Source organism: Hyposmocoma kahamanoa, unplaced genomic scaffold, assembly GCF_003589595.1.
Source record: "Hyposmocoma kahamanoa isolate Upper Pololo Valley unplaced genomic scaffold, ASM358959v1 93, whole genome shotgun sequence".
NCBI classification, from domain to species: domain Eukaryota; kingdom Metazoa; phylum Arthropoda; class Insecta; order Lepidoptera; family Cosmopterigidae; genus Hyposmocoma; species Hyposmocoma kahamanoa.
This window is the reverse complement of record NW_020654810.1, coordinates 20,727,711-20,755,356: the sequence shown is the minus strand read 5'-3', so window position 1 is coordinate 20,755,356 and position 27,646 is coordinate 20,727,711. Positions and strand designations below refer to the sequence as shown.

Here is a 27,646-nt window from a genome sequence, read left to right as displayed (position 1 = left end):
ATTTATCTTTAGACATTTCGTGTATACATACCTGCCGGTATAATTAACGTACTATAGGCAATAGAAAATATTTAAAAATTGCACCTAATTAAAAACAACGAATTACAAAAGTGCGCCATCCTACGTTAATTAACATGGAAATATGAAAATACAATTACACATTGAAAAATTGGAATCGTAAGGTAAAAGTTTAGTACAAAAAGGTAAGATAGATGAGATTGTATTTGGCATTCACCATTTCTAATTGAAAAATCAGTCTTCTAAACTGAGCACACGTGAAGAGAGATTATGGGCTGTGCTGTACACTCCTAATATTAAGGGTCACCTCACACTCGTCGTCAGTACCGCGCCCACGGGACTGTATTGCTGATTACTCCTAGAAATTGATATTTTGTAACATTTTCGCTGCGAGTTAACCACAAAGCAATTTGATGACAATTTTGTGTTCAAAACTTTTTTCCATCCTCGCTTGGGTCGCGTAGTTTTATGGGCATGGTGCTAGCCAGTGGTGTTCAACCTTTATGTCATTCTGACCTCACTTTAATATGTTTTGGTAAGATCATAACTTCACTAAAACCACACGAAGAAAAGATCATAAGCTAGAGGATATAAAAAAAAAGTCATACAGCCTCTGCTTGTCTCTAAGAACAGGTATCAGAATGATCGACATTTGCCTTTCAAAGCCAAAATAATGATAGTCCATCTTGAGAGGTGATCTTATTAATTAAAAGTTATGTAAATAACTAAATTTAACTACTGGAAATATCAAAATGTATTTGTATACAAGTCCGATGTTATAGCACGAACTTGGGTAATGAAAACCTTTAACACCGAAGAGGAGATATTTTATATTCGAGGTTTTTGTAAAACAACATCAAAAGCAACATTTGACGCTTAATATTAATAAAAAACTTAAAATAAATATTTGCAGTATGTAACGAAAATTAATTTCTCTAAAAATAAATTATGTATGGACACAGACTTATATAATAATAATAATAATAATAATTATATATTCGATCACAATAATTTACGAAATGTATATAGCTACTGAAACTTATTTTCAAGTTCCTTTTTGCATAAAACGGTTTTACTCGACATGACGACTCCGGTAACAAGACGGTAACCCCTTTACCGTATGTACTAGATTTTATCTGACAGAATTCTTTGTTGTTGGTCATTCTCCGTAGAAGTAATTCGCCATATTATAGAATATTTTATGATCTTAGTCAAAAAATGTATCGAGTAAAACCCGTGAGATAGAAATCTATGTAGAGACCTTAAACAGTTTCGTACTGACTGCGGATGGAGCGGGCGAGGCAGCAAGCAAACACGACGCCCAAGAACTGAAATAAAGCGATAAGATGTTTAAAATTCAATGGCAATTTATTAAATAATTTTTTGGATCAAGGCACCGCGTTGCGCTGATACCAATAGCGATCCAAAATTAGGAAGAATATTAAAATCAGACAACATTATCCGTGTCCGTCAGGATGGCTGGACCAAACGAGATATATAAATCAAACTATAAATGTATTTTCTACAATTTAGTATCTTTATTGAAATATTTTCCATCTTTGCGCTAACGGAAATATTAAAGAAATATGCTGACATCAGGTTGGCTGGACAACTTTACGTTTTTCATGGTTCTGGCAGCATTTAATTTCCTTTTTTATGTAACTATTTACTACCTAATTTCTACCTAAACCATTGACTTACAATTATATGGACGTCGGGTCCGCGCTAAAAAGTGTCCGAACTTATAGGGCGTTAAAATCGCATACAGAGTGTCATTCACGCTCTAGTCTTCGTTTGTTCGACTGACAGCGAAGCAAGCAAAATTAGACAGTACTGCGATGACATTACAATTTAAATTCAATGTTTTAGCTTTTTCATATTCCTTGACATGTCACTACGTTTAAATAGGCTGACTTGGGACATTTTTTTTTCGTGGTTTTTGTACTAGACACGTCGTCCATTTATTTGTAAGTCAATGACCTAAACATACCTTTTTTTCCCACTATTTTAGGAAGCTTCTATAAAAAGTTCTTTGAAAAAAATAATAAAACGCCTTTGCAAAAATTATCATCTAAAAAGATAGTTTATCTTCTCCGTGTAATTGCTAATAATAATTTTGCAGGCGCTTAGACTATGCCGATAATGGTTTCTGGATTTCTTAAATTCAAATGTAAGTGTGCATTTGACCTCCATCTCACCTGATGGAAAGTGACGATAAGGTCGACGATGGAGCACATGCACACCTTGATAATGCCTATTCACTCTCGACTTGAAAAGGTCCATGTTATAACGTTCAGGGAACAAGTCTGCAGGCAGGAAATTCCACTCCATAGCCGTTCGCCATATAAATGTGGAAGCGTAACGCTTCGTGCGAATCTTTGGAATATCCACAACATAGGGGTGGTGGTGGCAACTGATGATGGAAAGGGGAAGGCGGAAATAAATCGTGTAATTCCATCGTACACTCTCCGTGATACATCATGTAAAATATATATATATATATATATATATATACATATACACACATACATAATGTAAAATACCGATAAGCAGGCAACTTTACGGCGGTGTTCAAGGCTCTGCAGCTTCGCCTCTACTATTTCCGAGTCACCTATAAGCCTCTTGGCACGCTTGTCAATTGAATCAAAAGTGGCCAGTTGATATGTAGCAGAGCCATCCCAAAGGTGGCAACAGTACTCCATACACAAAAAAATGTAAATTCCATTTGTAGGTATTAAGGTATGCGAACGAATTATAATCAGTTATTTAATAATCGTTTAGTTGTCATTTGATACTAAATATTCGAAACTACTCAAAATATTCACAATGGTGAAAATCATTAATAATTAAAAATAGTAATAAACAAGTAATATAAACGCATTAATGATGAAAAGAGGTAGATCTTCAGCATTACCATTAGAAAAACAAAAAAGCGTGATTTCTAAGTTTGAAAAGTATTTTTAGGTATCCTTTACCCTGCGATCCAGTGTTCAGAAATCTTAGTGAACTGTTAAATATAAAATGTCAGAAAAAGGTTCAATTTTATCAATGGGCCAGTTGATAATTACTTTAATTTCAGCTTGACACTGCTTACAAGCTCCTGTTAATATAATGTGTTCCTCCTTTCGAATATAATAATTTTTAAAAATCAAATTACGCGGGCTTCGGATTTTCTTCTCTTATTAAACTGATGTTTTGGGAAAAGAGAATTTGTCTTGAAATCTGATAATTTGTCTCTATTTCATCTTATGCACTTTACGACTGGCTGTATTTTCTGCCATTGATAAATGTCTATATAAAATTCAAACGTTTTGTCTGTGGAAGACACATTTTAAGCATTTCATTGTCTTCCTCTTGAGATTTAGGGTCGTATTCCAGAACTCTACTCAATGCTCAAGTCAGGATCTGAGTATGATTTCAAGCACTGGAAATACGACCCTAATGGCAGGGACTTGTGTAAGATTTCGAGTGCTTTAAACCATACTCAAATCCTGACTTGAGCAGACTTGAGTATGATTTCAGGCACTGGAAATACGACCCTAATGGCAAGGACTTGAGTATGATTTTCAGTGCTCACTGCAATACTCAAGTCCTGACTTGAGTATTGAGTAGAGTTCTGGAATACGACCCTAAATCGATCGGTCGATCGAAAAAGAAGGCGTAATTTTTAATAATTTACTGATATATACCTTTCTTTTTCTGACGTCTTATATTGTAACAGTTCACTAAGATTTCTGAACACTGGATCACAGGGTGAAGGAAGGTCATTTATATCTAAAAAATATTTTTCAAACCTAAAAATCACATTTTTTTGTTTTTCTAACGGTAATGCTGATGGTCTACCTCTTTTCATCGTTAATGCGTTTATATTACTTGTTTATTACTATTTTTAATTATTAATGACGTTATGAAAGCGGACTTTACACAACTATTTTCACCATTGTGAATATTTTGGGTAGTTTCGAATATTACTATCAAACGACATCTAAACGATTATTAAATAACTGATTATAATTCGTTCGCATTTCTTAACCCCTACAAATGGAATTTACATTTGTAATATGGAATTCAACTAGTAATGAATATAATAATTGTTATAAAATATAGCTTGCAAAGATAATCCACAAACCATTGTTGGCATAGTCTAAGCGCCTGCAAAACTATTATTAGTAATTACACGGAGAAAATAAACTGTCTTTTTTAGACGATACTTTTGGAAAGGCGTTTTATTATTATTTTTTAAATAACTTTTTACAGAAGCTTCCTAAAATAGTGAAAAAAAGTATGTTTAGGTAGAAATTACGTAGTAAATAGTTATATAAAAAAAGTAAATTATATGCTGTTAGAACCATAAAAAAACGTAAAGTGGTCCAGCCAACCTGACGTCAGAATGGCTGGCAATTTTTTTCTTTAATATTTCCGTTAGCGCAAAATTAGAAAATACGCCAATAAAGGTACTAAACAGTAGAAAATAGGTAGTAAATAATGAGCAGTTTGGTCCAGCCATCCTGACGAACACCATTATCCTGGTCCTTAATCTACGAAATTTGACTCATATTTTTTTATCGCATTAGTCAATTCGCATGAACATGCTGAACATGGATCTGAAGTTAGTTTTTCGATATTCCACACTAATACCAGATATAAGAACACCGAATAGAGGCGCGCAGCCGCCGGAGGAGCTAGCACGGTGCCTCTTTAAACTATTCGCAACAAGTCTCGTGCGGTTGCTCATGGTGCCGCACTATATACATTTTCAAATCAATTTGAATTTTTTTCTTTAAAAGATAAGATTCAAAATGCTCAGTAAATACTTTGCAGCAAAAATGGCTCCTCCGGCCGCTGCTATTTCAGTGTGACTTCATCATAGATTTAGTGTATGGACTTGATCTTAGAGGATAGAAAAAAATAAAGGATAATCTAAGAAGATGACCTCTTTTTTTAGCAAAATGTCCCACTTCGAACCATTTGGCTAAAAAAAACAACCTTTTCATTTCTCATGCTCTTAGGGTCGTATTCCAAAACTTTACTCAATGCTCAAGTCAGGATTTGAGCAGATTTGAGTATGATTTCAAGCACTGGAAATACGACCCTAACGGCAAGGACTTGAGTATGATTTTCAGTGCTCACTGCAATACTCAAGTCCTGACTTGAGTATTGAGTAGCGTTCTGGAATACGACCCTTAAAGTTCGTATTTATGCTGGGTGTAGGCTACATAAAATAGGATTTTATGCTCTAGTGCATAAAATAAAAAAAACATCACATTAAATATGTCTAATTGTTGTAATTTTAGATTCTTATTTGTAATATTGCTGTTTAATTTCCTCGCAATCGAAGTGAATATACTATATATATATATATAACCCATTTTACCCTCGACTTAATTATCCACTCTCGCCTGCGGCTTGGGTTATTATGCACTTGTTGTACAATCTACTAGTAGTAGCTTGTATGGTATCACTAGAGTGTAATTTCACGAATATCTTTTTCATTCTTGATATTTCTTTCTAAATTAAACTCTTATTCGCTTATTAGGATGCTGGCAGACGTCGGACAATATGTAACCGATATTTTGTAAGATAAAGTAAAACAATGTGAATCTTCTACGAGTAACAAGAATGCGATTTAAAGCTCTGAATGGCACTGCAATTGTTATGGACAGGCGTGTAGCTTACCATCAGGCGCACGACTTGTTCGTCCCGTCACTTGATATTATAAAAAAAAAGAAATTTCCCAATAAAATAGTTCTTACAGGAAACGGCTGACATTTGCCGACCCTGATAGAACCCTTATGTGTTTAATTAGGACAAAAGTAGGAGAGCAATTTTCAAGGATGCGTGGCATGAATCGGTTAGAAAGTATGTCACCGACATAGTCGTTCGTACTTGCGTCCTATAATCGGTCTACTAAAGTCAAACGTCCGCGAACAACGTAGGTGAAGATGACATGATTTGTCGTAAGTATGTGAAAGTACAACAAATGTTTACACACGTGGCGCAATTTTCCTTGCACAAATTGTATTAATATTTAACAAATTTAAATTTCGAAACGGATATCTGCTACGGAAAGTTATAATCTTATACTATAGTCCTTTTTTAAAGTATATAGGATGTTTGCCATAGTCAAATATTCTTATTAAAAAAAACTGACCTGCACAATAGCGATGCCCAGTCCAACACCTCCAAGCCAGAATGCAATGCTCTTGAGGAATGCGACAAGGCGCGGTACGCAGCCCACGTGGTGAACATTCGGAGAGGTGGAGGAGCACGTAACTGGCGTGTCAGCCATTATTTCTGCGCAGCATGACGACGCTACTTTCATGCCCATCTTTTCCCAGTCCTCGGGGCCGTTGATACCGCAGCATTTCAGCTGTGGAAGTGAGATTGTAATTTCAAACGCATTTTACGTGATACGTGATCGAGGATCGGAACTTCAAATAAAATCATGTTGGATATGGGTCATTATCGGTCGGCCTTATTTTCTAAGAATAAGTTGAGATCTAAAAAGGCTCTACTGTTGATTTTCATCAACCCCTTATATGTTCCCACATATATTCCACTGCTGAGTAGGTACGGGTCTTCTCTAAGGAGAGGGTTTAAGCCATTGGGTTGGCCCAATGCGGGTTGGGGACTTCACACGTTTTCATTAAGTAGAAACCGTTTTATAGGCTAACACATATCAGAATGCATAACGTCATATTGTCCGTCTTTTTTACTCAAAAATCAACGACTACAAAAGACATGTCATCATTCTGACTTGCTACGTCAGACTCAGACGTGTCAGAGCTTGTATTTTGTTTTATCGCAGTTTAAAACTTTATAAAACTTATTTAGGAATATTTTTCTGCAAATTGTTTTATGGATGTCGTATTACTTACTAACACGAAATGTCAGACGCCGCAGTACAGGATTATATGGATTCGCTAAAGGTGAAGGCAGAGCTTCTTATTAAAAACGAATTTCCGAACAAAATTGTTAAGTTGAATAATTTACTGGTGAAACTGAATTTCCATAACAAGAAATTGACTGATGTGCATCAAGACGTGAACGTACCAGTGCCCCCTCCCCTGGGGCTTGAAACGGCGAAACGCCGGAGAATCGACCCAATAATGAGGTCCGCTAACATGGAATGGGCAAAAGTGTACACGCTGCCAAACGGGCCAGCGCCTTGCAATAGGTCACTCAGTGATCTCATACATCTCGTGAAACCACACCTACGGGAATTGATCGAAGACACGAACTTATTAAAACTATGGATCTCTTATTTGATACCTAAGATTGAAGACGGCAATAACTTCGGTGTTTCCATACAGGGTAGAACTCTTAAGGAGATTCAGCAGGCGGAGTCGAAAGCAGAGGAGTTTCTAGAACACATCTCGGAGTATTTCGTAACGAGAGCGAAGATAGTCTCGAAAGTGGTAAAGTATCCGCACCTTGACGATTACAGAAGAGCGGTGCGCGAGTTGGACGAGAAAGAGTATTTGTCGCTGTGGCTGACAATGTGCGAAGTGAGAAATCGGTACTGCGTTCTTCATGACATCGTTACCAAAAATATTGACAAGATCAAGAGGCCGCGAACTACTAACATAGACACCTTGTATTAAGTAAACATTAGCGCTTATGTATACCATTTGTGTATTGTCTTGGGCTATGTAAATTATAAAAGTGGAACAATTATTATTAATTTAAAACAGTCTTAAAATAAGTATAATGCAATTGATGATGTTATGTTTTACCCACAAATCTTGGCAATATTTTATTGTGAAATTAAACACGATTTTATATTTAAACTTGCGTGTGACCTTGCTTTTTATCGCGATTGATGGTGCAGTTCAGCGAATTTTGTGCTTTTGAATGAAACCGACTGACAAACTCAAATAAATTCAATGCTATGATTTTTAGGGTTTTGTTTATATTGCAATAGTTATATAGTATAGTAGTTATATATAAGAGGGCATTTAATGTAATTACTGTACGCATACCTAACCAATAATCTTTTAATAGATCGATGCGATAGATCGAACTTGGATCATGTTACCAGGATTATACAAGATTATTAAAATTTTTATATTACCTGCCAACCAATCGTTGAGAGGTCTATTGCTTACATTATTTTGTAAGTATGAAGTAGGTGTACATATCAATGTTTTTGGATATCATCGGAGCAGGCCCACAAGAAAGGAAGGCGGCACTTACGTCGGTCTGAAGAATGTCGAAGGTCCTGGTGATATCCGTGTCAGTGCCGTACTTGGGCATGCTTTCGTTGAGGTGGCGCTCGATGGAGGCCTCGAGATCGCCGCGCTTCACATATCCCGCGATGCCAACAGCCAGTTCAGCCACGAAGATTATCAGCAGTAGCACCGAGAACTGAAGATAGAACAAATTACAATGTTATACGTCACCGTTAAAGTATGTTTATCTACATTTACACAGTTGTGGCATAATCTGTAAATAACAGTTGAGTACAGACTGTTATAATAAATGCATGTTATCTGTAACACGTACATATAAATCCTGTTAAAGTAGTAGTAACTTACAGAACGTTATATCTAAATCAAAGCACATTTTACAACACTTCATTTTCATTCAACATTTATTAGAAACCGATAAAAAATCTTAAAATTTATGCTATCAACGGCGTAAGAAAACCAGTTTTGGTTTTGTTACACCACCATTCATCGTCATCTGTTACGAAAAATTAAATATAATGATGTTTCGAGTTCTTATAGTGATGTTATTTATATTGCACCCATTGTTAATTAATATTTGAAGTATATTCGTCACATGCATGGCTTTAGGCCAAAGTCCACCACTTCCAGACTTTATACATACATTACATACAAGACTGATAACTCCGTACAAACGTAGCACAACCAAAGAAATTCGCATTTTTTTTTAAATCTATTTAAATACGGCCACATGACCCGTATAATATAGTTTTCTTTTCGAATTGCACTTATCGGCAACATTTGGCGCAATAGGTGTCTGCTAACCGGCCGCGGAATCGCCGATATACGATTCCTTTCGACCAAAAGTCCTCCTTTATGAAAGTAGACTGACGTTCGGTAGGCACTCTCACCATAAACGAATTAAAATTCACGTTGTGGCGGGAATATATAATGCTGGACAACAACCGCTGGACCCTCAGGGTGTATTTGGCTTTTAATCTGATGTACTCCACTATCACACTATCCACTAGGACATAATTTCCCAAAGTGGTCCATACCGCCCCTCAGTGGGCGCTGAAAAGTCCTTTTTTGGCGGTAGGGGCCTCGGAAGCGACTGAGGGGCGTTAATGCCACCGCATTTGGAGAAAAAAAAACCTGAAAAATCTATATAAACTACAGTACATAAATATATTTTTTTCCTTGTGATTTTATGTGTTAAGTTAACACATTAATTATTCAATCAATCAATTATTTTTTGTGGTGGTGGGCGTTGAATTTTTTTCTCTTGCCTTAAAAGTGGTCGGTGAGGGAAAAAGTTTGAGAACCTATGCACTAGGACAATAAGGCTCCTCAAACTTCATGGAGTAATGCAGTCGCGACAGGTACAGCAGCGTCGTCGGTTATGGTCGGACGCAGCAGAAAATTCCGTCCTGCCGGTGCTGTGCCACTCAAGTTAACGGCTGGTGGGCGTCCTATTCATCTTCTCCACCTTTGTATAGCCGTCCTCATCGTACCGGTCCGTCAGCCTCTGTGGTTTTGCAACTTTAGAGACAGGCACACAGGGATTGCTTTTTCCTTTAGCAGAGTGGCGCCACTCGAGTCGGAAGTAATGAAAGGCGAGTGAGGCCACCAGCGCTGATCAACGCGAATGCATCGCGCGCGAGATTATGCGAATGTGTTCGAAGATCGTACTGGGCACGCGACGTTACATTACGCGCACAGCTACAAGTCACGCTGCTATGTTTGTATGGAATTATCATACTAAACTTGTCTTACTATAGGTAATATGCTTTATACGTCATCAATGAGTTTCGTGACCTTGTCCGACATGCAGGTATCGCCACTAAAGCAAGTGATAATGAGTATACTAAACAGGACATGAATCCGAAAGTGACTCGGTGGTGCCTCTTGGCGGGGATCATACCTAGGATGTCCGATTTTAGAGGCAGGCGTTATTTCATCTAAGCTATCACAGTTTCCATTCTGTATAAACTCCAGTTTATATTTCACAACTCTCTCGAATAAATGATTTAGTTTTTACAGTAGGTAAGCAGTTTGGGTCTGTTTCAGATAACCTCGTTCCATAATAAACGTGATGTTTAGTTAACCCTTTTGTTTGGTAAAAGATTTTTTTATGATATCATGACGAAACGAAGAAGTCGTGGGTGGTGGTGTGATATATATCAGTTGCAGTGCCCCTCAGACCTTTGAATCGCAAAATTCTGAGGAGCCCTGCCACTGCGTCCGTCACCTTGAGACTTAAGTAGCCAGTCCCATGTGCCTGGAATTGCAGTTGCATCCTTAACCTTCAAAACCGGAATGCAGAAATGCTCACATTACTGCTTGGTGACAGAAATAGGTAAGGTGGCAGTATTTACCTGGACAAACTCTTTCACAAGGAGTTCTACTACTACTAATGCTCAAAATTCATTATAAATGATGCTCGTTACTCGGTACTAAAGCTGCCATCCACAGCACCTACTTTATATACCATTATGTACTCTTTTAACGAAACCTTCTAATTTAGAAGCTAAACAGAGTCCCGTCACGTCAACGTCTAAGTGGTTAAGTGAACATATATCATGCTGTGAAGAAAATTGGATTAAGGCGTTAGTTTCATTCATCTTGATTTCTCAAACAAGTTCATTTCTCCAGCTCTACTCGAGTTAAATATAAGGCGAGCAGCAATCATATAATACTGGGTCCTAAGACAGCTCATTTTCTTGAAATCACTGAACACACACACTTTTTTTATAATACCAAGCGGCGGGAGGAACAAGTCGTGCGCCTGGTAGTAAGCCACATGTCTGCCCATAACAGTTGCAGTGTTACTCAGAGTTTAAAATCATAAAGATCTGGGAGCACCGCCACTGCGCCCGTCATAGACATAAGTTGACAATTCTCATGTGCCTGTAATTTCACAGCACCATTACCCCTTACAACCGGAACACAGTAATGTGACCATTAGTGCTGTGACGATGTGACCTCCTTACATTGTCATCCCACCTTTTTATCGCCTTTTCTTCGGTTCCTGGCCACTCGTTCTTAAATTTTGAATCGTTCTTTAATTCCTTTGTCTCACCATTCTGATTATGTTTCGTTCCATCGTCACTCCCTGCTAAATCGCCGTAGCGAACGGTACTATTTTATCACAGTAAAATTAAAAATAACAATACTATATGTACCCAATATATATATGTACTCTAATTTTTAATCGCGAATTTTGATACCCTTTGCCAGTTAATAAGTTAGTTATAATAAAATCATGTACCGATTTTAATACTACTTAAACATAGTAATTCTGTAAACTCGGCCCTTTTGGGGTAAGTGTCTGGACAGTTTGTTATTATAATATAGTGTTTTATACTGTTGTACCTGTTTTTATATATCTTTTTCTTTACAGCCTTATACTTCAACTTCAATAAATTTTGGGAGGACCGAAGTATCTTATTTATTAGCCGTGATCTTGGTCACGGTTCGTTAGGGTTACAACCCTTTCAGTGCTTGGCGGTAGAAACAGGTAAGGTGGCAGTACTTACCACCATGGACGAGCTCTTTTACAAGGAGCTCTACTGCTACTAGACTCTACTGATTATATTGCAATTATGATACCTAATATTTGTTATTCTGCTAAGCTGCTTAAATCTAGTTGCAGTGGCAGTTGAGTCTCAATAGAGCGTCAGTGTAATGGCATTCATTCATTCATTCAATCACTAACGATCGATGTCGCCTTATTACAACATGCATGCACAAGCATGGAAATTACTACGCTTATCTTAATTTTTATCAGCAATTTAAGTCTTCAAATTATGTGTATTTTTTATGTCAAACAATTGGCAGTTTACGCCATCGACGACGTGCCATCGACTTGCCATTCAAGAGCACAATACCAAAAAATTTAAATGGCAGTTGAATGGAACCTATCACAAATTCGATATCTTTTTTCCGAAATAACGTTTGTTCAAATTTTCATTACACCGAAAATCGAATTATAACGAAACCGTTGTTCTTTCAGGATATGTTGGATGTTTATCGCAAAGACACGATTAGGTTCGGTTAGGTTAGATTAAGTTAGGTTTAAAAGAAAAAACATTTTCCTCTTAAAATTAGGTACTTTCGAGGTTATGAAACATTCGAGCAACCGTTATTTCCGGAAAATGTCATTTCGGATTACTGATAGGTAACCCAGTTCAATAGTAGCTCGATGGCTAGCCACTCATTCATTAGTCATTACTCTTAACTTTGAGCAGAATATCAAACGCACAAAATTCTGCCGCTGACACTATCGACACATAAAAGAGCAGCACTTAGTAGCAGTGAGCTCCTTGTGAAAGAGTTCGTCCAGGGAGGTACTGCCACCTTACCTATTTCTCCCGTCAAGCTGTATGTAGTATTACTGTGTTCCGGTTTTGAAGGGTAAGGGTGCTGGTGAAATTACAGGCACGTGGGACTTGTCAACTTGCCCCTCAGATATTTGCGATTTAAAGCTCTGAGTGGCACTGCAACTGTTATGGACAGGCGTGTAGCTTACCATCAGGCGCACGACTTGTTCATCCCGTCACTTAATATTATATAAAAAAACTGAGATGATTTAAAATTAGTTAGACTTAGTGCCCCTGGTAGAATGAATTTAGCCTTAACTTTGACAATGTCGTCACGGTTGACCGGTTTATGTTTCGACGACAAAAACTCCCGACCGGTTTTACACTTATATCGAATTTGTTAGGCTGCCAGTGCCACCTTTTTGTAGAATTGTCAGTGCCGAATTAAGTAAGATATAGAGGAACTAAGGGTAAGTGCCCTTAGTATTCTAAATTGATGACGGGCCTCTTCCTTCAGTACCTACAAACTTTCCACTAAAATAATGATATGACCGAGGAAGCTAGCTCCGAAATAAAATATTTTCACGAACAAGGCTAAAAATTATTTAGCTCGAAAAAATAGCAAAAATATTAAGCTGGAACATAAAAAAATATTCGCCCTCACTGTTTTGATTATTTTTTATAGCCTATGACATTCCCACAATCAAGACGAATCTAACGACACCTCATATGTCAAAATCAATCAAGCCGTTCAGGCTGAACAGCGTGAAAAAGAAATGGACATACACTCGAAAAACATAACTCTCCCGCAGTCGAGTAAAATAATGTATATTTTGTATAATTATAGTGTTTTTCATATCCTTCGAGGGTGTGTTCAAAAATTCGTATTATCAAATAAATCAAACATTCACTTAAATTTATGTGGACGACTTTATAACCAATACAAATAATATTAAATAGGTATACATATGTAACTGTTGTTCGGTTCGCGACTCAAACAAAAACTTTCTCACTTATCAGTGTCACCACAGTGTCACAGTGAAGTGGGAGGGTGAATCACCTCGTATCGAGTCCAGACGCAGTGTGTTTTTAAAAAGATAAAAATCCATTGTTTCAAAACACTGAAACAAAGCTTTTTTGTCTTTTTTCCGCCAGTCGCAAAGTAGGTGCTACGACGTCGAGTTGCGTATTGCATATACCAGACCATTACACGATATCACTCCGTCTTTTTACTAACCGTTTTTAAGATGATCATTATGATTGTACCTACTATAAAAAAAGTGGGTACTTGTTAAGTCAAAGAGACTTCCTGGCTTAGAACTCGACTGAAAACTGGTTTGTACCAATGAGGTTTACATTATTTATACTATTTCAATACGAAATATAAATATTCAGAACAATACACTCAATTTTTTTCGAGATTGATATCGATTTTTTTGCCTGCCCATTTTTAAATTGAAGTGGATATAATAGACTTCAATTCCATTACGTATAAATGTATTTTTTACGTACAAACGTAAAACATTACGTATAATGTTATACGTTTGGAATGTTAAGTTTGAGGTAATAATAAATTTCTTTTCTTAAGTTTCTATTTCTATTAAATATATATATATACACATACAGGGTGAAAAAAATCATAGGGACATGAAGGTGTACTAAAATAAAAAATTCGTACTTGTCCTTCCTGTTATACTTAATAGAAATATTAGATTTGATGGACGTCTTTAATTGTAAGACCCAATGTTTATTGGTGAGATTTCATCCTTATCATTGATCCTACCGATTAATACAATAAAATAGTGAGTGATTATTTTTTGCATTTTTAATTCGATTCCCGGCTCACGTAGCTTTTCAAAAAATCTGTGATTAAATAATTAATAATAATAAAAATAAAAGAATGTTGCCTTTAAGTTAAATTAGCTATCTTAAGTATTTAATTAATTCCCCTTCATGTCCCATTGATTTTTTTCCAACACTGTAATTTTTCATAAAAAATAACAAATGGAAGAAACCAGCTTATTTACGCACTTTAATAATCAGTTTTGTTCTACATACCACTGCAAATACATGTCGATATTGTATAGTTGTTTATAATTTTTTTCGGTGTTAACGCTTTGTTTACAATAACAATGCTTGGAATTTAACGCCATATGAACCCGAAAACTGCTTCCAGAGTAGTAGTTTTGATTAAACAGGAAAATCCACAGAGATCGATAGCCCTCGGTGTGTTTGGACATGTGATACGAAATGATTGGAAACGTAGATAGCCAGGAGACAAGGTGGAGGCAGCACTCGGGCCATTACCTCACAAAGATCGGTACATTCGACTTACTGCAGGTCGAGGATTCACCGTGACCGCGCGTTCCTTACAAAATCGCTTACATGGAACTACGGGTACCTGAATGATTGATCATACTATATGAAATAGGCTCCATGAAGACCAACAACACTAGAATTCCCGCGCTATGTGACCGAAATCGAGTAGAGTATGTCGTGCAGCGTTTACGGTTGCATGTGATTGTGAACATGTTGTTCGGGCAATGTTTGGTCTTTGTAGAGACGAAGGTGATACATTCTCGAGGAAACGAGGGATACATTTTTTGGACTCCTGCATTTTGATTCTTTGCAAACATTTATAAGATTTTTTTTACAAAAATAACGTCTGTATAATACGTGCATATTTTTTGACAAAAACGTAGGTGGGTAAAGTTATTTTGAGTAGATTATATAGAATAATTTTCATCTCATATCGCAAAGTCGCTTTGGCCGGAGAGCAGACATCGGTGTGTGTGCATATTTTGATATTCGACAACTCCACAACTCAGTTGTTTAACTAACGTTAAGTTGTTTAAATAAGGTCCAAAGCATTCAACTGTTATGTTAAGCGTTGTATTCCCATAATACAGGTAATGTGAGAAATATGTTAATATTTAATATACACGCACCAAACACGACAAAAAGGACTCGGCTACCCTGACTCGGACGTTTGTGAGTTTCGCTTCCGCTCTTGGTAACATGGACTTTATTTTTTTTCTGATGAATGTCATTCGGTGTCGATAAGCGCGGTACCTCCCTTATACTGGCGCCCACCGCCGATATTTATACGTATTTATTTTGTCCTACTCAATGATATATTAAATAAACCCTATTCAATTTAATCGTATCAGGATAAGGCGATTACGTTAATGGGAAATAAACATCTACGTAACAATATTTTTAATAAAATCTAGTCCTGGTTTCCTAATCGTCAGTCCTACTTTTCCGGATAGGCAAGTGTTCTAGATAAAGCGCTAAAGTGTTCGTTGTAAAGTATGACGCAAAACAGCAATTTTCGTGTTATAACGACTAGTTGAGCAATTAACGACCAATGCTCAAGAGTTACGCCAACGCATTGTTTTGTTTGGTAATGTGTGAAGTTGTTGTTACCGATTTCTATAGGCCAGTGCATTATTAGGCAAACATTCAGGGATATGTTTTGAGGCGTCACGTGCCTTTGGCCGTGGAATCATTTTGCTGTCTGTCCATAGATATGAAAAAAGGTTGACAATGTGTTTGCAAGCGCGGCGGAGACGGACGGCGTCTATTACTGTTTGTAAACTGCATTGTACGTAGACATGAAATTTTTTTATATATCTATGAGCAATGATCTTATATACAAATTATGAGTCTATTGTAATTCGTATATTACGTTATGGAAAGAATGTTATGTTATGGACAGAATGTACTTCTTTTTCCCTTTTTAAATTGACTTACTCTAAAACGTTATCTAGCCCTGGAGCAAAGACGATGTCTACGATTAAACGAACTCACTTGGAAGATGCCTATTCAATAGCACTTTAAACAAATTCGGATTGTATGTACACGAAAACTCAGACGCAGGGAATCTAGAGTCTCTACTTCTGTGTTAAACCTCCGCAGAGTCACACTCCATTGATCTTTCTTTTAAGTCTTTCATGGTGTAAAGTAATATACTTACAATACAATGATTCTGTGATTTCAGATGGAGGTATATATGGAGGACACTGTATGTGAATTACTTAACGTTCAGAAAAAAAAATTATGATCAGGTTACAACGACCTCTAAGTATATACCTTATAAACTAACATACGTAATAATATAATAACACTATTTGTTTATTTACACGTATGGGCCGCGACGTGTGACGCAACGTGGGTGTCCGGTAATCGTCCTCGGAAACGTCAGTACATGACACCGTTCGGCCTAAAGTCCTCCTTCAAGAAGGTTGACAGATGTTGAGTTGGTTTGGTACTCTCACCTCAAATGAATTAAAATTCACATTGTGGTGGTGCTCCAACTGCTCGACCCTCAGGGCAGCGTTATGTTCGATAACCACACCAATTGCCTGGTCTCAAACTGGGGAATTCCCTGTATTACGAGTGCCAGAGATTCACTCTGGGGCTCTATTCAGAACGTCCAGACCATAACCAATTTTGAAACGTTTATTTCCTAAATTGGTCCTACTCGGAATTGAATCCGTAACCTCATCACTCAAATACCACATGGCAAACGACGCACCTCAGTGGCCAAACCGTTATAATATATTGAATATAATCTGCCCATTCCAATCTCTGTTATTAACTGGTTAACCTAGCAAGAATACGTTTATGCTTTGGTGTATCATCTGGCCTGTTAAATCAATCCGAGTTGGCGAAATTTAATTTCTATTAGTGAAGATTCACCATCTTCATTATTTCCAAAAGTGTCAAAGTAACTATAAGCTAATCGTAGTCAATACAACCGGAAGTATTAATGTCAAAATCGACTTAATTTATTAATGTAAATGACGATATTTAACTCTATTATGACATTTGCTCTATAAATCCCTGATCTCATCGTCAAAGCTCTTTATTACTTGGAATAGAAAGGAAAGGAAGCGGCCATTTAGCGAGATGTCCGTCGCGTGGCAGATCAGAGGTCCCGAGTTCATTAGTCAATTGACTCCGTTACGTTGGCCGACTTTATCTTTGTTATCTTCTGGTATTCCTATTATTATGTAGGCGTTTTATTTCTTTAATATCGTCCCTCTCCGGACTAAACATATTTGAGGTTTGGCACTTTCCATCTTTAGCTAGTCATGTTAAACGCAGAGGTCCCGGGTTCGATTTCTGAGCTGGGATAAATATTGTATGGCTTATATTTATTTCTCTCGTGAGTTTGGGTATGATTTGTGGTTGTCTATATGTGTGTCCATGACACCCGCGATGTAGCGTTACCCTAGTGCTATGTGTGTACGTTAAAAAAAGATATTATTTAGGTTACCATATTATTGTAATGCCATTTATTTCCATGGCAAACCAAATTTCAAATCCATTGAACAAATAGATTGAATATCCATTTTTATGACTGTGATCATTGACTTATAAATAATTGTGAACACTAATTGGGAAATGAGATGATGATATTTAAACAGCTGAGCGAACAAAAAGACAATAATTTCAGATCAGTCCATCATCCGTTTGGGAGCTACGACGCCACAGGTACATACACAAACGCTACAAACTTACAATTCCAAAAGCAGGGTTAAAAATGACATTAGTGTAGAGTATTCGATTTTGAACGCTGTATAAGAGCATACATTTTACTTATTTAGATGTTACTAGGTTTTATAATATTTCCTTTTAATGTTTCCTCGTAAATCGTACGTAATATTCAAGTCTGTATTAAGAGTTTAAATTGGAAAGAATAGTCTTGCTTTTAGATTTTGAGTATTTAATATAAAAATTAGTTTAAGCCCTTAATTGTATACCATTATATTTTAAAAGTTTGAAATAATTTTTAATCGTCAATATTGTCGAAGACACGACTGTTAGGAGCTTCGATGAAATATTTTGATTGAAGGTTAGGAGAGATTTTAAACATTGATAATCCGAGCTGATCTTACATTATATTACAAAACGTAGCAGTATGGCTAGCACGACAGGGCGCGACTTGCGCGAGAGCGATATTAACACAATATATACACATTTCGCGCTTTATGTCGCTCTCACTGCCGTGCTAGCCCTACTGAAGTAAGAGCAGTTTTTTTTTATTGCAATGAGTTTATATTATCATTTATTATTCATTCAAGTAAGCGTGCTCGTGAAACTACAAGCATATGGGCTTTGTCAACTTTGTCTATGGTTGACGGGTGCAGATCTTGAGATATTGATGAGATGGCACTACAACTGTTATGCGTAGTTATAAAAACAATAAAACAAGTATTTAAAGTATGGTATTCGGAGAAATCAAATTTCATACCATTCGCACTTCTACCAATATCGACTCACGTTTTTTTTGTCACCTTGTTATTAGATTACGTATCATTTTAAGTATATGTTAGCAAAATTTCAGATTAATGAACATTGGGAAATATTACTAAATATAAGATTAGACAGATGAGTAAAGTTATAATTAACCCTGAGTAAAAAATATTCTCAAGTTACTGTTATTCGTAAAACTTCACCGTAGTGAGTATTATCGAAGCGACCACCGTTGTTTGGTTAAATTCGTTCATTTTTAAACATGTGGGGTAAAACAGGTGCGTTACTGCCGTCTATGCCAGTCAAAGGTATATTTATTTCTCTATTCGTCCCCTCTTTAAAGACGTCCCCTTTTAAAATCACACAATCGAAGGGGTGGCTTTTAAAAGTCGAGCACTTGAATAGTTATTCCAAGTAACTTTTTCTATACGCACTTTTTGTGTAATTTGAGAGCTCCAAACGCGAAACAATTTTTGAAACAAGAATGTTTTTCAAGCCGTCAGATTAATAGGCTTTTATTCCTCACATAGAAGTAATAAAAGATGAAGAATCATCACGCTGATGAGGAAGATCTAGTAGCAGTAGAGTTCCTTGTGAAAGAGTTCGTCCAGGGTAAACGGGGCCACCTTAACTATTTCTGCGGCCAAGCAGTTCCGGTTTTGAAGGGTAAGGGTGCTGGTGAAATTACAGGCACGTGGGATTTGTCAGCTTATGTCTTAGGGTGACAGGCGCAGTGACAGTGGAGGCACTATCCGGTCTGTGCTGTGCGATTTAACGCTCTGAGTGGCACTGCAATTGCACTTGATATTATAAAAAAAGAGATCTTCGTGAATCAATGATTTTAGTCTATTTTCAAAAGGTGGTATGCAATTGTGTACATACGTAGTAAGACAGTCCTCATACTTTATCAAAATTGCTATTTAAATAATTCTAAAGTATTTCCTATAGTTTCAAGAGAGTTATTAATTGTACACATTTTTGTAGTAATTTATTAGTGGCGGTAGTAAAAGGAGAAAGTGCAAAAATAACTTGTACTTAATCGTGTTATATATAATTTCTTAATAAGGTTTCAGATTCAGGTCTTAATAACAGCTACATTTTATTGTATAACAGCAATATGTATTTTACCATGCATGACATGTTAGTGTTTGAAATTCTTGAAATTATGCCATTGTCCCATTGCTGTATGATACAAGAAGCTCTTGTTATGATCTTTTCAATAATGTTATACTTGATAAAGAACACTTGAGATATGCCCTTTTTAAAAGTAAAAGGTTCATACCATTCGGATATATACCAATTAAAAATCGAAAGCATAAAAACCATGACAAAGTAAGAAAGGAAAAATTGTACAGTGAAACCGAAAACCGAACCGAACCTTGAAAACAAGGGATTAAATTGAGTGTGGAATTTGGACTGTAGGAGCATTTTTTAGTTTAAAATAACTTTTGTATTCTATCACGCTTGTTTGTTTTAGAGACGCTGTTTTATATCATTCGCCCCAATTTATTACGGACAGGTGATCTTTTAACCAGAGTATTATATTTAGTAGCAGTAGAGCTCCTTGTGAAAGAGTTCGTCCAGGGTAGAACTGCCACCTTACCTATTTCTGCCGCCAAGCAGTAATGTCAACATTACTGTGTTCCGGTTTAGAAGGGTAAGGGTGCTGGTGAAATTACAGGCACATGAGACTTGTTTACTTATGTCTCAGGGTGACGGGCGCAGCGGCAGTGCCCTTCAGGTCTTTGCGATTTAAAGCTCTGAGTGGCACTGCAACTGTTAGGTACAGGCGTGTAGCTTACCATCAGGCCGCACGACTTGTTCGTCCCGTCATTTGATATTATAAAAAATATATATGTATATGTAAAGTTCACTGCTAGGTCTGGATCTCATGAGGAGGTCACATAACAGTTTACCAGAAAGTTATAAGGAGGTTTATCCATCAAGTTTTTTCCTACAAAACAATACATGGAAGATTTGTTTTGTATGATGACCGAAGGGAAAATGGGCCGGTGTTGTGAGCTGCAGGAAATGCGGATTTGGTGCTAACGATGAGTTAGTAATACCATACGAAATATAGGTACTTAGTATTTATTATACTCGTAACACAATGTACAAAAGTGGTCTCCAACCACTAGGAGCATAACTAATGAGAGAATAACAAAAATATGTCATAAATGAGCACATTAAGAGTTGAATTTACAATTTGTATAGGAAGATAAAAGATTATAAATACAAAGAGATATGAAAAGATTTGTAGTGCCGCTGCGGTTTGTTATAGGGGTGACGTCACAGTTTAGACCCGCGTAGGTAGCATCATAGCATAGATACACTATTTAAAGTGTACAATTAGATACTGAAATGTACCTACCTATATTGGTACAGCTTACATTAGGCTGGGATTATATTAAGTAACTGCTTCCGTGGCTGAACGTACGTAACCATGACGGCCTGTCACGCAGAGGTGCCGGGTTCGATTCCCGGGCTGGGATAAATATTTGTGTGGCCTATATTTAATTCTCTCGTGAGTTTGGGTGTAATTTGTGGTTGTCTAGGTATGTCCATAGTATCGATGGTACAGAGTTTCCCTAGTGCGGGGCTAGACCGGTTTAGACCATCTTGTTGAAGTGGCATAGGAATGTAAAAGTTTACTAAAAAGACAGCACTATTTAATTATGTACAATTAGGCATTTTATAAATTTTGAACATTGGTACACTAGGCTGGGCTTCATATTTCAAAGTGTACTATAATTGTCCGTTCGTAAGAATTCGGTTCACAGTAAAAGTAAATACGATAAGAGCATGACTAATCGTGCGAATAGTCAATTGGATACGGTTCCTAGTATTTATTTTTGGTATTGCTCTACATTAAGATACTGGTACTGCATCGTCGTTGTCGGAAAAAAGGTGTTCCACATATTAATTTACCGGACATCCGGAATTCAAAACCGTTTTGAATACCAGATTTACCGAAATGGTTTATTGCATCGCAGGACAAAACTACTGACCTAGGAAGTCAAAGTGGGATTTTAAAGTAATTCTTATGGTGCTGTGTAAAAAATGCAGTAGATGACTGACCGTTTACCAAAACAGAATAAAAAAATTACGAGAATTGTCATTCTCCGCCCCTCTCTAGCTTTTGATACCGCTTATTGATGGTCACATTGACGGAACGGCATTTGCAAGTAGAACTTAAGAGAAAAATTAATTTAAAATTTTATTTACAACTGGAATTTTAGGACATTTTAGTTTGCATGAGAATCGTTGTGATCGCGCCCAAAAAATATTTTCTTTAAATTCAGAAACACAATATAACAGATGTTAATTTTTAACGGCTTAACCATGTACGGCTATTTATCTTCATACATAGAATAAAGAAAGGAGTTTCTTTCATCCGGAAATCCGGAATTCGAAACAGTAATTAATTATATTTGGTGGTTTTTACAACTCTACGTCGCTCCTTGTAGTTAGCTAGCTACATCTATGCATGTATCTATACATCTGGAACTCCTTTTTCCGACCATTGGTGATTATAGTTGTTTACTTATTGATTGCAATGTTGTAATGTACATTATATCTACTTATAGAGCATTCGCTCGTTCGCATTATAATGCCATTGTGTATCAACTTGTGGAGATAGCAATGAACTGACACGACACTACGCTGTAATTAAATTAAAATATACAGTAGATATCGATAGAGCGAGCAGAAATTCTGTTTCGTTTATTTGATACTTGTTCAGTTATAATTAGTGAGATTATTTGTGAAATAACTGTACTAGTTTTGTTATTTGTTCAGTAAATTAATTTCAAATATGGATAATGCCACGCAGAGGCGCCCGCGGTAGCGTTCCGGGCGCGGGAATTTTTGTAAAGCACGCGTTCATATGAACCCTGACACGCTGAAACGCGTGACGTAAATTTATGTATATATATAACCATCACATCAGTCTCCCACTTGGGCAGGCAGACGCTATTGATTTTTTGCTCCGCTACACTTCTGATGTAGCTCCTGCGCTTCCTCCTTTTATATGAGTTGTATGTATAGTTTATAGCCTATTTGCTTCAAAAATGCTGTACTCCGTCTGATCATAACAAAATAATAAATAAATAACGCACACACTCGTAGCCCCGCACTAGGGAAACCCTGTATCGCGGGTGGACAAACATAAACGTAAACAATCACAAATTACACCCACACTCACGAGAAAAATAAATGTAGGTCATACAAATATTTCTACCACCAAAATAAGGATAAATACGGTGTGTTTCCGGAAAGAAGCACCGTTGGACCCACGTGTACAATCTACGTCACCGAGATTATACACTCCTTATTGATTACCTAATTAGTGGGAAAGGGGCAACATAACACGATTCTTATCGATTTGCCCAAGAAATTAATTCTCTAACTTGCCTAGGAGTAATATTTTTAACCGACTTCAAAATGTAAAAAATTCATACAAAAAAAATTGTATTTAGTTTTGTATGTATGTTACGCGATAAGTTCCTACCGCTTGGTGCGCGACCAAGGGTTCCTTCGATTGGCCTTGTAGTGCTTTTTATTCATATAAATTGATTCTTATTGTATAATTGTAAGTCAATGGTGATTATAGTAAATTGTGATTAGAATTGACAAAAAGACTATATCTTTAAATACTATTTCTGAGTTTTGTTATAATTTTGACATTTGTGAACCGATTTTGATGATTCTTTTTTTCCATTTAAATATGAAGAAAATATTCCACCTCTAAGGGTACACTACTACTGTGATTTTTTTCAATAAAAGCTATATTTATTTATTTCCCACCGCTTTTATAGAGTATAATAATTAGGTTTTTTTCATATACTCTAGCACTTCGATTCCCATTGAGGGAGGCAGAGATTATTGATTGCCCCTTAACATGACCCTGACATACCTCTCTCGGTTCACTTGCATTGATCCACCATTTCATATAGGCCCTGTTATTCTTCTCATGGTACGTTATAATTACGTTTACCTAGACTTAATTAGATTCAATATTTTTCTCACGGGGAGCAGACCTGATGTCCGGAAATACAGGCATTGAGCCTAGTTTAGGCATCAGTCTTCCACAATATGTTTAGTTTATGTAGTATTTAACCCGTTCTTGGATAGCAACGACGTTTACCGTAAAAATAATCATTAGAATAAGATGGTACGGAGTTACCCGGATTCGCTATATGGATCTCAAAAAAACCAAATAGGGATTTCATAGTGCGACTTCCTAATCGTCGTCTTAGAGTGAATACGTCGTATGTGATTTCTATGTAATTTTTCAGGACGAATATAAAAATGTGGTGTAAAATGTAAACGCAATAATGTTTCTAGTTAGCATTTTAATTAGTTAAATATACGTCTATCAGATACTATATTATTTTAATAATATATTTGAGTTAGAAGTTTATAAGCTTTTCTTCAAGAAAAATCAATAAAAACGAACTATGTAAAAATGCGTGTTCCAGGTTTTCACGCTAAGGCAACGAAATGCATTCCTGTGTAATTGCCACCTACTGGTTTTCGTAAAATATAAGTACTTACAGTAACAATCATGCAATGGTTCTCCTTCACAGCACCGCAGCAGCCGAAGAACGCAACGATGAATACAATGATACCGATGATAATCAGCACCATTGGTGCCGATGTGTAGAACGCCTCATCGGTCAGGTCGATGTAGGGATGCGCGCTATACTCCGCTTTCGCACCCACGATCAGGATGATCAGACCCGTGATCTGAAAACAAAAATAGTCGTAACTATTTTTCGACGAAACGTTTTACACCGGACTGAAATTCCACTTTTTTGAATTTTTTTTTTATTGAATTTGAAAAATCTCCAACTCTTATAATTCAAGATTTAACTAAGCTTCAGAGGTGATCGCAAAAAAGCGTTTGTTTCGCTTCAGCTCGGTTTTCGTTCTTATTCATTGAATAATTTTTGCAAGACGTTTAGAGTGGTGACTCTCTAAACTTCGTTCAGTTTCGAATTCGAATTTCGAATCAAATCTTCCTACGCATATCAGATTCTCTGCCTCATCACTAACGTCGTAGGACGCGAACATTGTCTACATTTTTATGCATGAATTTATACAACTTGGGACGTGATAAGTGTTAAACAAAAAATACGTTGCCCTGAAAAATGTTACGACCACAGACATATATCTAGATGTGTCTGTGGTTACGTTTACTGAGGAGACAGATTTATATATCATAGTTAATATACATTGTGGCGGAACGGAATGGAAGCGAAATTTTGTAACGAAATTCTACGGACAACAGTGCATCAGACTATACATTTTTGTTCGAAAATCACCTCCAGTGCAACGGAACAAGATACGTCAATGTGTAGCTTGATGTGCTGTTGACTGTACATAGCATAAACAATTTTATTTCTATAGTGTACAAACTGAATATGAGACGGTTTTTTGGCATACATCTAGTTTGTATATCACCAGGTTGACAGAAAGTTCATTACATAGTATAATTACAAAAATTCGCTCAATGTAAATTGAGCCAATGCATTTCTTTTCTCTCTTTTAAAGAACTCGCGCTTATATTATAAATGTAATTTATACTACAATAATGTGTGAGACGATTACACCAATTATCCGGTATCTGACTTGGGAATTCCCTGCACTATGAGTACCAGAGTAACACCCGTCATTATAAAAGTAAAATATTGCATTGAGTAATTAATTCCGGGGCATTACGCAGATTTATGTTGTAGGTTACAAATGTAACAAAGTGACAGTTGCCAGTCACGAGGTTGACAAGTTTGTATAAAAAGTCAAGGCCGTAAAATTACACGTCGGTTCTAGTGCAACCGACCGCGACTATAGGTATTTATTTAAAACCAACCAAGAATACATGCGTTTTACAGTTTGCAGTAATTTGACATTTCTGCCATGTGAAATAGTAATAAAATTGTTCGTCCTTCACTTAGAGAATGGATAAGTCCTTCAGGACAGGCTAAGGCGTCTAATTAGCCATACAGCCATATCTTAAGTATAATTTTTCTTCAATAGTTTAATTTTCTGACATTTTTTCGCGGGATATCGATAAATTTTTACGGTGGCCATTTTGAAACACCCGTCATTACAAAAGTAAAATATTGCATTGAATGATATTAATGTTGTGTTGTTTGTTTTTAAATTATTTGCTATTTTTATTTATTTGTTTGCGGCCGTGCTCTAAAATGGGCAACAAAACAGGGACAATAATAGCAAATTATTGACGACAAATTAAAACCTCGTGTGGACAATGAAATGTTTAAAGTTTACATACATCGAGCAGTGGCTAAACTGCGGAAATTTTTCAGATGGGAAATCCCCAACTTCCTGTTATTATGATTATGAGTGATGTGGATGACAGATGACGTGACGAAATGTGTGCTTTAAATAGCAATAAAAGAAATCAATTTGTGTTTAATTTATTGTCATTTGTTTTATAAACATTTTGACGTCAAAAGAAAGCAAAATAACATTAATGAAATGAAGGAGGATTAAGTGGAACAAAAAATAAATAATCATTATAGAAAATATATGCCATTTAACTTATTCATAATCTGTTTCTTATGCTTATCAATAATAATAATATCAATAAACAAGAAATTCATTATGTCTAAGTAAGTCATCCAATTTTATGTCTAAAGTCAGAACAGTTGATAACTGATTAAATCACATTCAATGTTACTTTTAGTAAATAACAATGTTGAGTCAAGAAAGACAATAAAACTGTGCCTTGTGACTCATTGGGCTGACCATTAGGATAACAGGCAAGTGTACTTAAAAAAGGAAATGATATAAGCTTTATCAAGAGGTTTAAGTGGCTCTTTTCCAAGCAGTTAAAATGACATTGGTACTCCGTATCGAAAAAAATTGTTCTCTTTTTAAATAGGACAGTCATACAATCATCATCATCAGAATCAATAAAAACTTATAAATATGCAGTTACCTACCAACCTAAGAATTTTTCTGTTTTATAAAAGTACTATACTGTCATATTTTTCAAATATAAAATAATGTTATCCTTTTTTCCTTTTGTTTCACATTACTAGTAGTTGTGCAATCTATGCACTGAATCGGTTTTGAGTACATACATAATAAATTATACTACTTTATAGCACTTGAAACTAAGCACCTTGAAGCTAGGTACCTATTTAATTGGTATATTTATATGAACATAAAAAAGGTTAATATTATTATAAACATTCATCAAAAAAATATTTAAAAAAAGAACAAAGAACAAATGCGGGTTTTTCGATTGGTAACTGGATTAGGTTTCTATATAAACCAGCCTAAAAGGAATTTGCGTTCTAGAAAGTACCCAAAAGTACAAATTAATTGACTCACCGCAAAAAGAAGGTTGAAGCAAAAAAGTAGATACTTCACACAAGACATTCCGCCCCCGATTGCCATTTTTGGTGATTTATTTCCTTAGAAACACACAAAATTCTGGAACAAAAATATTGAACGTGAGTTCCCCTTCTTTACGCCTAAGGCAGTGTGCTTGGCAAGGTAAACATCGATTTTGCTGCGCCACTGCAAAATGTCGCAGGTAGACAACGAGATTACACACTAGCATTTTATTTTATCTAGAAAATACTACTTATCGATTCCAAAACGTACAAAAACTAAAGTTATAAAATATTTCGACGAAGAACTTACCGCCAAATTTGTTTTGCGCAGATAATATAAGCCGAAAACAAACAATACGTTCGTCGAGGCGTCAACCGAAGTAACTGTCTGTGCTGCCAACGTGATATTATTAAAATCTACCCAATCGATGACGGTTCAGTGTTGCTATAAAAAGCGATTTATGCAAAATTGTAGATGTTATTTTTATTCTTGTATTTTTTTTAA

At 36.3% G+C, this 27,646-nt stretch overlaps 1 protein-coding gene and 1 pseudogene across 1 annotated transcript; one reads left to right on the top strand and one right to left on the bottom strand.

The window, feature by feature from the left end:
- Positions 1-213: 213 nt before the first annotated feature.
- LOC113237344 (CD63 antigen-like) lies at positions 214-27,527 on the bottom strand. The gene is made up of 6 exons (XM_026473761.1): positions 27,452-27,527; positions 27,137-27,238; positions 24,329-24,520; positions 8,215-8,385; positions 6,170-6,388; positions 214-1,346 (listed from the first exon to the last, which is right to left on the bottom strand). Exons 2-6 carry the CDS (start codon positions 27,200-27,202, stop codon positions 1,281-1,283), a joined length of 714 nt encoding a protein of 237 aa, XP_026329546.1. The 5' UTR covers positions 27,203-27,238; positions 27,452-27,527; the 3' UTR covers positions 214-1,280.
- On the top strand, positions 6,867-8,003 carry LOC113237343 (annotated as a pseudogene).
- Positions 27,528-27,646: the final 119 nt, after the last annotated feature.

What these genes read in the sequence shown, in the direction of transcription:
- LOC113237344 (XM_026473761.1), bottom strand. Translation starts at nt 27,202, where the DNA reads ATGGCAATCGGGGGCGGAATGTCTTGTGTGAAGTATCTACTTTTTTGC. An exon ending in ACCATTGCATGATTGTTACT is followed by an intron (nt 8,386 to 24,328) that starts GTAAGTACTTAT and finishes TTCTATCTTCAG; the next exon opens with TTCTCGGTGCTACTGCTGAT. An exon ending in TGGGCATCGCTATTGTGCAG is followed by an intron (nt 1,347 to 6,169) that starts GTCAGTTTTTTT and finishes GCTTTATTTCAG; the next exon opens with TTCTTGGGCGTCGTGTTTGC.